Source organism: Natrix helvetica (assembly GCF_964273705.1).
Source record: "Natrix helvetica genome assembly, chromosome: 1".
NCBI classification, from domain to species: Eukaryota; Metazoa; Chordata; class Lepidosauria; order Squamata; family Natricidae; genus Natrix; species Natrix helvetica.
The window spans coordinates 71,131,421-71,143,915 of NC_138548.1; the positions used below are offsets into that span (position 1 = coordinate 71,131,421).

The 12,495-nt window shown below is 36.4% G+C and overlaps 1 protein-coding gene across 1 annotated transcript in view; it reads left to right on the forward strand.

Moving 5' to 3' along the window:
• The window catches only part of RTF1 (RTF1 homolog, Paf1/RNA polymerase II complex component), a 33,095-nt gene that overhangs the window by 3,919 nt on the left and 16,681 nt on the right, over positions 1–12,495 (forward strand). Inside the window, exons 2-4 of the mRNA XM_081954094.1 lie at positions 5,637–5,747; positions 6,394–6,541; positions 12,205–12,406. Coding sequence (XP_081810220.1) covers positions 5,637–5,747; positions 6,394–6,541; positions 12,205–12,406 — 461 coding nt within the window. The remainder of the gene's footprint in view (positions 1–5,636; positions 5,748–6,393; positions 6,542–12,204; positions 12,407–12,495) is intronic.

Here is a 12,495-nt window from a genome sequence, read left to right on the forward strand (position 1 = left end):
GTTGTACAAGATACCAGCTAATATCTTACAATGCTGCTAATTCTTATTCAGTCCAAACTACAACACGAGTTACTTTTACTTTGGAAGTTATGATTCTCTGAAAAACAATAGATGATTTCCAAATGTATATACTGTATTCACACATCAACAAAACTAACACTGTTCTCTTAGTTGAAACCAATTTTACTGAATTCAATGGAAATAATTCTATTCATAAAATGACTAGCCTACATCAAGTGCTATATGTTAACACTTCCTTTTTCTCTTCATTTATTGAGCTATATCCTTCAGATAGTCTATAGTGAATCTTCCAGTCCTTTGGAACTAAAGTTGTGCACCAGCATAGAGATGGAAAGAAAAACCTATTCTGTCATAGAATGATACTATTGGGTACAGTCCAATTTTATCTGATTAGTGTTGATCTATATGCATCATTTTGGTATGCTAGGTTATGTAGGAAATTGTATAAATAGGAGTGGTTGTTTATTCTTGATGAGTTACTTTGAATTTGCTTTAATGTTAGGTTTTACAGCTTAAGAATACAAATAAAAAATCCTAAGTATTCTATCAATCATGCAAATTATAACAATTAATTGGTAAATTTTGTTTAATAAAAAATATTATTACAATTAAAGTAAAAACTAACACAAACTAAAAAGAACAAAACAATAAAATTTAAGGAAAAAAAAAAGGAATGACAAGAAAAATAAATATGTAAAAAAATAACTTCTCTCTTCATCTCAACAAATATAAAACAATGTTAGTAACTTATCACCTTTTCTTAATATACAACAGATGATCTCTTCTTTCCATATCTCATCTCTTGTCTGTCAACAAATCTTTAAAGCCTCATCATTCGGTCCTGGTCAGCAAAAGTCCATTAACAGTTATCAGAGATAACTTGTCTATTTTAACTCTGATGAAATAAACCTTATATTCTTTCTTTTACCTTTAACAATCTTGATCTTTAACTCTTTCAAATAATGACTTAGAACTTGATTTATTTGCATTTTTTTCTTTGTCCTTTTCACAAAATCTTTCTCTTTTGTAAATCCAATATATAAATGTTGTCCAAGTTACACTTTTGGTTTGTTGTTTGTAATGTATATCCCTTTTAATTCTATAAGGCATCAGCCAGTTTCATTTGTATAATCCGTATTCTTATAGTTTGTCATTTTTAAATCCACATTCAAATCAATGTCAGTCTTGTTTGGTAAAACTTGTTCCTCTTTCAAACAATTTATTTATAATGGCTGACACTCTTAAAGTTAACTTCTGAGACCATTGTTCACAAATATTCTTCAATAGTTAGTCCCCGACTTACAGCAGTTCATTTAGTGACCATTCAATGTTACAACATCACAGAAAAAAAGTGACTTATGACCATTTTCACACTTACAACTGTTGCAGGAACTCCATGATCATCTGATCAAAATTTGGTCGTTTGGCAAATAATTCATATTTATGATGGTTGCATTGTCCTAGGATCATGTAGTCAATCACCTTTTGCGACCTTTTGACAAGCAGAGCCAATGGGAAGTCCAGATTCACTTAACAACTGTGGCAAGATAGGTTGTAAAATGGGAACTCATTTAACAGCGGACTTGCTTAGCAACAGACATTTTGGACTCAATCGTGGTTGTGTACGTCCAACGCTAAAGTATTTTGCTCCATTTTGTAATACTAATTTGAAGTTAAATATTTTTTCTCCTTTAATTGTAATCTTTAATTTCTTCTCGTTCCTTTTAGTATGCAACCTTCAAAGTCCCATCCTATTTTTCTTTTAGAATAAAAAAATAGCATTTTCTCATGGGAAGGATTCTTACAATTAATTTCAGAATCTTCTTTCAAATTCATCTGGACCCTTAGTCTATTTGTAGCTTTTAAAAAAATCAAGTTTTTAATTTTTTAGCTGTTTATTTAAAAAAAAACCTTTTTAAAAATGTCCTTAAATTTGTGTTTTAAGTTTATTTTTCTAAGTTTTGGGGGTAACTCAGTAAATGTTATAAAGCTTGTTGAGCTGAAGGTTTTTAATAGTTGAAAAGCGGTTAAGTAGTTTCCAAAAATGATTAAACAATGAGACTTTGGGAACCTTGTGTCCTTATAGGGTACATTATGGTTGTGAGCTTCATTGAATTCCCTTGACTCCCAGCTGCTTGACTCACCAGTCAACCACAAGAATCTTCAATTCTGCAGTCTACTCACAAGTCACAATCTCACAACCTGTCCTTTATCTGAAAAAGACTGCACTGGCCACAAATCTGGCCACCACCTCCATTGCCATTCCACCCCCCCCCCTTCAGGGACATCTGCTTTGCCATAAATCCTCACCTGAAGTCATACGTTTTGAATATTTGGGGGGTACTTTGCATTCATTTGTAGGTGAGAAACCATAGCTGAATAATACTTTTTATCAGAAAAGACAGTTAATGGCTATGGAGAGAGACCCTCTGAGTAAAGCTTGAGTTTTCCCCAGCATAAGTATTTGTACAACCCATATTCTAAATAGGATTTTTGTCACATGACAAAACATGGATTTCTGTAAAAAAAAACAACAACAACCAGAGGACAAGTTGTATAGTCTGTAATTCTCTTAGAATGGAAATTAAAACATTGATCATTCTGTGCAACTACAGTACTGCATATAGTTAATCATCAACTTCCAACTACAACTGAGCCCAAAATTTCTGTTGTTAAGTGAGACATTTATTAATTGAATTTTGCCCCATTTTACTACCTGTCTTGCTTCAGCTGGTAAGCGAATCACTGCGGTTGATAAGTTAGTAACTCTGTTGTTAAGTGAATCTAGCTTCCGCATTGACTTTGTTTATCAGATCTTAAAAGGTGATCACATGGCTTGGGACGGACGGACAGACAGACAGACAGACAGACAGCAATAGCATTTAGACTTATATATCAATTCACAGTCCTTTACAGCCCTCTCTAAGTGGTTTGCAGAATCAGCATATTGCCCCCGACAATCTGGATCCTCATTTTACCCAAATTGTTGAAAGGATGGAAGGCTGTGCCAACCTTGAGCTGGTCAGAATCAAATTCCTGGAATGATCAGTGAGTTAGCCTGCAGTACTACATTTTAATCATTGGCTGCGCCACCACAGCTCTTAAGGACGGACAGACAGATGATTGATTGATAGATGATAGATAGATGATAGATAGATAGATAGATAGATAGATAGATAGATAGATAGATAGATAGATAGATAGATGATAGATAGACAGACAGACAGACAGACTGACTGACTGACTGACTGACTGACTGACTGATTTCTGTAATTTAAGAGTAACATTTTTTTCACAAATCCCCCCCCCCCCATGAAAAAGATACTCAAGGAAAATACAAATAATAAAGATTTGGGGAAACTGCACTATAATTACCCTTTAAAATAAAATTGAGAAAAATACACCAGAAGGGATGTACTGAAGGTTCTGTGCAGAAACTCCTCACTACCACCATCCTGAGCCAAAGGCAGTCCTCTCTCTTAAAACCATGTCTTATATACTGTATAATAAAAAGACTACTACTTTTTAAGCTTCATCTGGTCCCAGTCTATTTGTAACTTCCAAGTTGAAAAATGCCTTTAACCTGGAAGAACAGTTAGAGACAGGAAGAAAATGTTTAATACTCTTCTCCTAGGGTCAGGGGAACTCCATTAAATAATTTGTACTTTTCAATTATGCGTGGGTTAATAGTTTTGTGACAGATGTTTAAATATCATACATTATTTCTGCCAAGCAGAATCTATATACAGGCCATTTCATCTCGAACAATTTTATTTCCTTTCAACCCTCTTACTGCATCTGTGGTTTGTTATTTAACAGAATTTTATAGTTGAGTGATCCCCCCCCCCCAAGTCTGTGCTTCAGTAACAAAGACTTTAATAAGAATTGTACAATAATCTCAAAGAATGCAGGTTCTAAATCATCTCAATGTAGTTCAGTTTATTGTGAAATGTTTATAAATTCAGACCTTCTAAAAGACTTTAAATTATGAGCACAATGTTTTAAAATGAAAAGCAACCTCAAGTACCCCAAAGCCCCAAACCGTATTTTCCAGCACCACACTTTACAATTGGTGTCAGGTTCTTCGAGTAAAATGTTATCTTTGACTTTCAAACATGCCTCCTGGTACTATGGCCAAATCACTCTGTTTTTATCTTGTCTGTCCAGAGCACAATGTTCCAGAAGTCTTAGTCTTTGCCTAAGTGTTCATAAGCAACTTTACTCATGCACTGATATTTGTTCTAGATAGCAGAGGTTTCCCCCTGGCAGAACTTCTCCTGCAGATTGAATCTGTGCAACTTTTTAAATGGTTGTCTCATTCACTTTGGCATTATGTGTCTGATATCTCCAAGTCATTAAATGGAATTCTAGGGTTCTTACAGACTTCTTTCAGCTATTTGCATTCTAATCTCCGGCTAAACTTGCTATGATGTCCTTCCTCCCATGTTCTCTCTAATGATGTTGCAATCATTTGCACCTGATTCTAAGTTCAGTTATTTGAGGTATTGATAAACACGGGAATGGACTTATTTTTTCCAAATGTGAAATGTGCACTTATGTTTATTTAAATTATGCAATGGACTTCATGTAAATGAAGATATAACATTTGTTGTAACATTCAATATTACTAAAATAAATATATGTTGAAATGTGTTAAAAGTTAAGAATTTTGCTTTTTCCTATGACTATAACTTTCTGCATATACCTCCCTCTCCTATCCAGAGGTTTAGTGAGTTTTCCAAGTATTTTAAAGAATTGTATGGATAAAAAAGGGAATTCCTATTCCTTGTGTAATCTTGGAATCTACCCTTTGTTTTGACAAAATATTTAAATAATCCTTAATTATTATGATACCAATACCAAATACTCAGTTATATAATATAAGAGCTCCGATGGCTCACTGGTTAGCCTGCAGTATTGCAGACTAACTGCCCACAGCTAGGAGTTTCATCCTGAGCAGCTCAAGGTTAACTCAGCCTTCCATCCTTCCGAAGTTGGTAAAATGAGACTCCAGATTGTTGGGGGCAATATGCTGACTCTGTAAATCACTCAGAGAGTGCTGTAAAGCACTAGGGAACTTTATATAAGTCTTAATTGCTATTGCTATAATACATTTTTGAATATCTGAAAATGCTTTGCTGATAACCGTTTTAAGTTCAGATTTTTAAAAGAAAAATGGTTTTACCACCAAGTTGTAGAACTACATATGACATAGTGTTAATGTTTCTTCAGTTCTGCCTTTCTTTGTTCCAATATTGTGTGAAACTGGTGAGGAATCCTACTTAATAAGAATCAAAACATAAAAATGGAATACGGCAAATAATAGGAATCCCCCCTATTAACTAAGAAAAGTCAGGCTCCCAAGAACTTTATTCAGAAAGAAATTCGAAGGAGTAGGAGTCTAATGGGAAAGACACTTCCTATGTACATTTTTCATTTTGGTTTGTAGGACAGACCTTAGCATGACATATTATTTTAAAGAATTTTAAGCATTTATTTAAGCATCTTATTTAACATTCTGTTAGGATTCAGATGGGAGATTTGAGTGTAAATTCTCTCTCTTCAACTTTGGAGAGAGTTTACGCTTAAGACACTCTGTATTTGTTTTCTTCCAGGAGCTCCTGTCATTGGCCAAGCGGAAACGTGGTGATTCTGAAGAAAAGGAAGCACCTGCTAGCAAGCCTACAGCATCTTCAGACTCTGAGACTTCAGACAGTGATATTGAGGTTAGTTTGTGTTTAACTGTTAAATTGAATAAAACAACGTAATGTCAATTAGTTCAGTTCTGCTGCTGAGATTATTCACATTAAATATGAAACACATTTGTGAAGGCTAGATACATTTGATACTGCATGGCTTTGTGAGAGTATATGTCCTGAGCTGGCAAGTAGCTAATATTCCCTTGATTCCTGTGGGAAAAGTATTTCGAAATGGTTGCTCTTAAAACAAGAAAATCTTAAAAGGAAATGCCAACATGCAAAGATTGATTATCTAATTTATCAGGAAATTCAATCCTCTCATCTTCAATGTAAATATAATTTTCATCTGAAATTTATTGATTGAAGGGAAATGATTAAGAGAAGTATGCAATGTTGTTGGCAAACTGCAACTAATAAAGTTGGCTTTCTGTTCTTCATTTGCTTTTCTAAAAAAACCCTCTTAATTCTGCTTTTTATTTGTATATAGTTATAATACAATATTGTTTTTATTTTATAGCTGTGATTTTCTTAACTCATCAAATTAAATTTTGTTCATAGCTGTTTTAGTATATATTTACATTAAAATCCAAACTTCTGTCCATTTAGTTTCATGAAATCTTTGAAGGTACTTCAGCCTTGTCTCATAACTCCCATCTTTCCTTTTATGCTACAGTGGACAGTAGGGGGTTCTAAAAACAAAAAGAAAGGAAAAGCTGCAAAAGTAGAGAAGAAGGGAGCCATGAAGAAACAGATGAACAAAGCAGCTTCATCAGGCAGCTCTGATAAAGATACCTCTCCAGAGAGTTCAGCACCAGAAGAAGGTAACAAAAAAAGGATGAGCGTATTAGTGATGGGAAGAATTCATACATGGGCTGAATTTACATAGCATAGTTACCCATCAGTAACTCAGTCCATTTTTCTTGGTTTGTACAATCCACTGATCCATAACTGTACAGTTAGGTTCAAATAAGTTTGGTTAAAGTGTGGTAAGTTAGTTTGGGATTCAGTGTATCATAAGAAGTCATGTTCTTTTGAAATTAGTTATAGTCTTGTTCTTTTGAGATTAGACTATAGATTTTTTCCCCTCTAGTTCAGTGGTTCCCAAAGTGAGCGGTACCACCCCTTGGGGGGGATGACTTGGGGGCACTAAGAGGCAAGGGGGGGGCAGCAGGGGGGCACTAAGAGGGTGAGGAAAAAAAGATTGTGTATTGTGTTGGCTGCAGAGGGCGTCGCCCCTAGGTTGGTAGCTTCCCCTAAGCTAATTCTCAGATGGAAAGGAGAAACTTGCCGAGCAGAAGATGGACTGTTTAAAGCCCATCGGCGCAGAAGGACGAAATCACCCAAACAAACCTGGAAATAGCTGCAGGTTTCCCTTTAAGCATCATCACCACCCTCCCCTCCAATCACCGCCTTCCTCCCAGGAGAGGGGTGCGCGCCACTTCAATCGCCTGCCCCCCCCAACACTGCCGGCGTCTTAACCGACCGGCTTGGCTTGTGAAAAGGCGTTTTTAAAAAAAACATTCGGTGGGTGGGGAGATCGTGCACGGTCTTGTCAGGGGGAACTTCCCCCCAATCTAATTCTAGTTGAGCTTGCGAGAGAGCTCTTTGCCATTGGTTTAAAAAACGGTCACATGTTTCGTGCCATCCTTTTCCTTTGCATGGAGACGCTGCTGGGTAAAAGTAACTGGGAGAAGGGAGATGATGAGTGGAAGTGCGTTCACTCCCTTTTGGTGGTGTGGATTTTGGCTAGGGAGGTTTGGATTACCAGCAGGAGCTCGCTCGCATTGCAATCTTCCATTTCTAGCCTTGGAAATACGGGTGTTGTTAAACTCACGGGAGCTTTCTTTGATATAGGTATAGTATAAATATGTATATACTACTATAGTATAGGTCAGGGGTCCCCAAACCTGGCAACTTTAAGACTTGTGGACTTCAACTCCCAGAATTCTCCAGCCAGCATAGCTGGGACTTGAAGTCCATAGCTGTCTGGAGAATTCTGGGAGTTGAAGTCCACAAGTCTTAAAGTTGCCAAGTTTGAAGACCTCTGGTATAGATTCTCCTGCTTGAGCAGGGGGCTGAATCAGAAGACCTCCAAGGTCCCTTCCAGCTCATTTATTCTAAAGCTATAAAAGCTCCATTCAATGCTGGTCGCGGGTGGATTTTCTTTTAGGATATGTGTTTAGTTTTTGAAATATCCCCATTCCCATCCTCTCTCCTTGCGGAATTATTGGTTTCGAATAGTTGGTTCGGTGAACAGAAGTTTAGCCATTGAAACCACATAAGCATTTAAAGGCAGAATGTTTGTGTCGTGCAAAATAATTATCAATCTGAAGGAGATAAGATTATACTGTATGCCTTTGTATGTGTGGATATGTGCACACGTAAATTTTGCAGCAGGGTTAACAATGACCAGAGCATCTCTTGGTTAGCATAGCCAATAAGAAACTTGGCCAATGATATTAAGGCAAGTATGAGCAATTATCTGTCCATGGTTGCTTAAAAAAAATGACACCAGAGTTTCTTGCCATTTTTGGATGGGAACTGGATGAAAACAGTAATATAAATCTTAAAATTGATTTTTTTTTAAAAAAAGGAAAAATAGATTGTACTTCAGTTTTGCTTAGATGTGTGATGCGAGTCAACCGTTTTTGATATTTAGACCACCAAATCTTAAAGACTATGCAGATGGTTTTTGGGAGGGGTTAGTAGCAAAGCTAGTGTTGATATTGTGGAAATTAATGAAACTGAAAATTACAATGATGTTATTGAAGGGATGTGACTATCCAGCTAAAGTTGTTTCTCTAACATTCTAAGACCTAGATGTCTGAGCAATATCAGGATCTTCTTTTGATGGAAATTCCAGATTGGGTGATAAATCCATTTTCAAATACTGAGGAAGATGGGGAAGTGGAGGAACAACTCATAGAGCTGACATAAAATGACATTGAGCTGAAGCCAAAGTTTAAGAAATCGTACAAGAGTTTTGGTTACAGAAAGAAATTTCTGATCGCTATCCTGCACTATGGACAGTGGTTAAGAAGCTCCTTGTTGCATTTTCAACATCATATTTGGTGGAACGTGGCTTCAGTGTAGTCATCCAACTTCTCTCCAAGCGAAGAAATCGATTCCAGATTACTGAACGTGGTGATTTAAGACTCCCGCTAAGTGACTTAAAACCAGACATTGGGAAACTGGTATCACTTCATCAAGCCCATCCATCACATTAAGAATTTACTGAACAGTGAAGTAGTTACTAAAGTTTACTGAGTTTACTAAGTTACTAAGGTTCTTGATAAATGACTATCAGACTTTGAAAACCTGGTATCACTGGATCATGTTCAACAATTTTGTTGAATTAACATTAACTAAAAAGGTTTTTAAATTGGATTTTGAATAAATGTGCAATTAATTGTTACAGTTTTGAATTTTACTGTTACTATCTTCCTGCCATTGTGCAAACCGCCCAGTCACATGGCCCCCCAGCTACGCCCACCAAGCCATGCCCACAGAACCGATAGTAAAAAAAATTGAATTCCACCACTGGGTGGGGGGCACTGAAGATCAGTTTGTAGCACCAAGTGGAAAAAGTTTGGGAACCACTGCTCTAGTTCAATGGTCTTCAAATTTCAGTTGTCCAAGGAATCTTCCTCAGTATGAAAAATCAGTGAAAAATCTATTAAAAAATTGTTTCAGGTAATACATTTTATTTGAACAAGTTAATAGAATAGAACGTTAATAGAAGTCCATTTCAGGCTATTTTCTTCTTTATATAAAAGAAGAAAGTGTTTAATGTTTATTCAAACAATTAGTTTTATTTTCAAAGTCAATTCTAAATATTTCTTATTCATATGGGAAGTTCTTGCTTAACCACAATTGGGACTGAGAGCTCTATTTCTAATGTGGTCATTAAATGAAATGTGATGCAATAGGGTTATAACTTCATTTCTGCCAAGACTGTTAAATGAATCATCCACAGCCATTAAATGAAACATGCAATTTTATTGCCTGTTTCTTCACTGACTGCTTGTTGGCTATGACAGTTACAAATGGCTACGGCATGATCATGGGATACAACAGTTGTAAATGCCTGCCAAGTGTGAAGTGTCCAAATGATGATCCCATGACCATGAGTATGCTACAATGGTTGTAAATGTGAGGGCTGGTTATAAAACAATGTTGTAACTTCAAATGGTTATTAAACAGGATAATAGTTTACCTATATATATTTTAATATCTTGGACCTCTTCCTGTTAGCTATATTCCTATAGCTACATACAAATAGGAATTTCAATATTGCATTTCATACCTGTAATGCCTTTCAGAGTAAATTTTTTATTTTGTATTAATTAAGTAAACCCAATATTAACACACACACACACACACACACACCCCACTATAAAAGCACATTTGTGAAAAGTACAGAAAGGGAATTTATTAGCTAAAGAGCTAATAAAAGAAAATATAGATAAATTCAGTTTATACCAATCCTATTCATTGAATATCTTCATACTTTACGTCCTGTCTATTCTGCCTATACCACGTTGCTCACTTTGTATATTTGCAGTACAGTGCAATGAGTCATGTTCAGATCTGTGAAACAAAAAAACCACTTCATAAACGCATGGCACAACCTAGGAGAACAAACCCATCAGGACTAAATTCAGCAGTCCCTCTGCATTTGAGACACAAAGGCTACTCTTTTGAAGACAGCAAAGTCCTCATTTTGGACAGAGAGGACCGCTGGTTTGAAAGAGAGATCAAAGAGGCCATCTATGTCGGAATTTTTTTTTCCCATAAATTTTTTATTTATTTTTTCTGCTCTCTTTGTGCCTTTATCCCCTTGAGTTTTATTTTCCATTTCTACCTTGTTAGTTTCTTGTTCATTTAAATTGCTTGCCTGTTCCCCTCCTGACTTCACTTTCCACAGTTTTTGGGGTTCCTTTTCTATCTCTTTTTTACCTTTTAAGGTTGCTCGTGCGCTTTTAAACATTTCCAACAACTCCTCAAACATCCCACGATCCATGATCAAGTTTAATACACTTAATATTTTTGTCTTTTACCACAATTAATTTAGTCCTTCTTCTTAGTTATTCTCTTTGATATCAGATCCCAAGATAATCCAATCCTTTTCCAAAATTCAAAAGTTCTATATTATCTTCCAGTGTAAACAAAATAAAGTCGAGTAAAAAGGATGGACCACACCTTCTTCTATTCCTTTGTTTCAAGATGGCATTATGTTTCCTCTCTCCAGTAGGTTGCTTTTATTGTTCCTTTATATAATCAGATCACTAATTTGTCAAATCTTGTCGGTAGTTGAACCAAAAGTTCAAAATCCATATTCCAATTTTCCTGATCTTCCCTTTTTTCTTTTATTTTAGGTTTTTCCAATACCAACTTCATTAGCAAAATTCTTCTTGGTCTCAGTACTCTATCACCGATAACTTTCCCCTCCTTTCTTTCCATTCACTGTACTCCAAGTGACGTTTAGCTGCTAGCTTAGCTCCGGAAAATTTTTAAGCTCCAAATTTTTTTCTCTTACTCTTGCATTGGCTAATCTTCCTCCGGATCACAGACTCCGTCCGCTTCTCCGCACCTGCATAAATCTTGTTCCAGATGCCCCGGCTCCAGAGCAGTCATACAAAGATGGCCACCATCCCCATCACCGATGCCCACAGGCATCCGAAACGCCTCTCCTTGTTTCCCGTCCCTTCAGGATGATTCCGACCCCCCCAAAGGACCTCTTGATGCCGGCTTGCCGGCTGGGTTTTCCCCTTTCTCACTGCGATGCTTCCGGGTTCCCCATCTATGTCAAAATTGAACAGCTCTCCATCAACAGAGGGTAGGTATACAACATCATCTATCTCCAATCTACAACTCAATCCTTTCAACAGTTCTAAGAAGGATCCAAATCCATTTGCATCACTCAGATAAACCTCCAGGTGACCTTAACGACTTGCTAAAAGAATGCAAATGACCAGCTGTCTGCAAGGAGTATAAATCGTTCCATTCCCTACCATCCAGTCAGCTGAAGAAGCTTCTTGGATGAGAAGTGAAATGTCTTCAAAGAAAAAACAACAACAAAGTCCAGTTGCCTCTTGAAAAAGCACCTTTGGGTCAACCATGACCTGGATGACTGAGAATCTCCATAGACATTCAGTTAATAAAGTAATCACAGTTCAGCAATGACTAACAAGGATGTATTAAGTTTATTATCTTTTAACAGTTTCAAGTTTCTCAGAGATACATGCTGACTTCCTCATAAGCATGCGAGGCATTCTATTATTATTGTTATTATTCTATGTATTGTTTTCTAGAATAGCTTAAATGGTAGGCATTTGCCTGAAAAGCTTAGAATCCAACTGTAACTGGGCATGCAGAGGCAGAATGGAGATGCACGAGTAAGAAGAAATGGTTATGAGCTTTTCATAATTATGAGTTCCTTGATTGCCTTCCAGTACATGACCTTCTCTGGGTTTCTTTTCAGGAGAAGTATCTGACTCTGAAAGCAATGGCTCTTGCAGTAGCTCAGACTCTGAAACTTCATCTGAAGATGAGTTTACTGATGGCTACGGAGAGGATTTTATGGGTGATGAAGAAGATAGAGCTCGCCTAGAACAGATGACAGAAAAAGAAAGAGAACAGGAATTGTTTAATCGGATAGAGAAGAGAGAAGTTTTGAAGAAAAGGTGAGTTTTTGTGCAGCCATTTCATATTATTGTATTTATGCAACATTTTTTTTTCATTTTTGACTTTTTAAGGTAATTATTTTATTTCC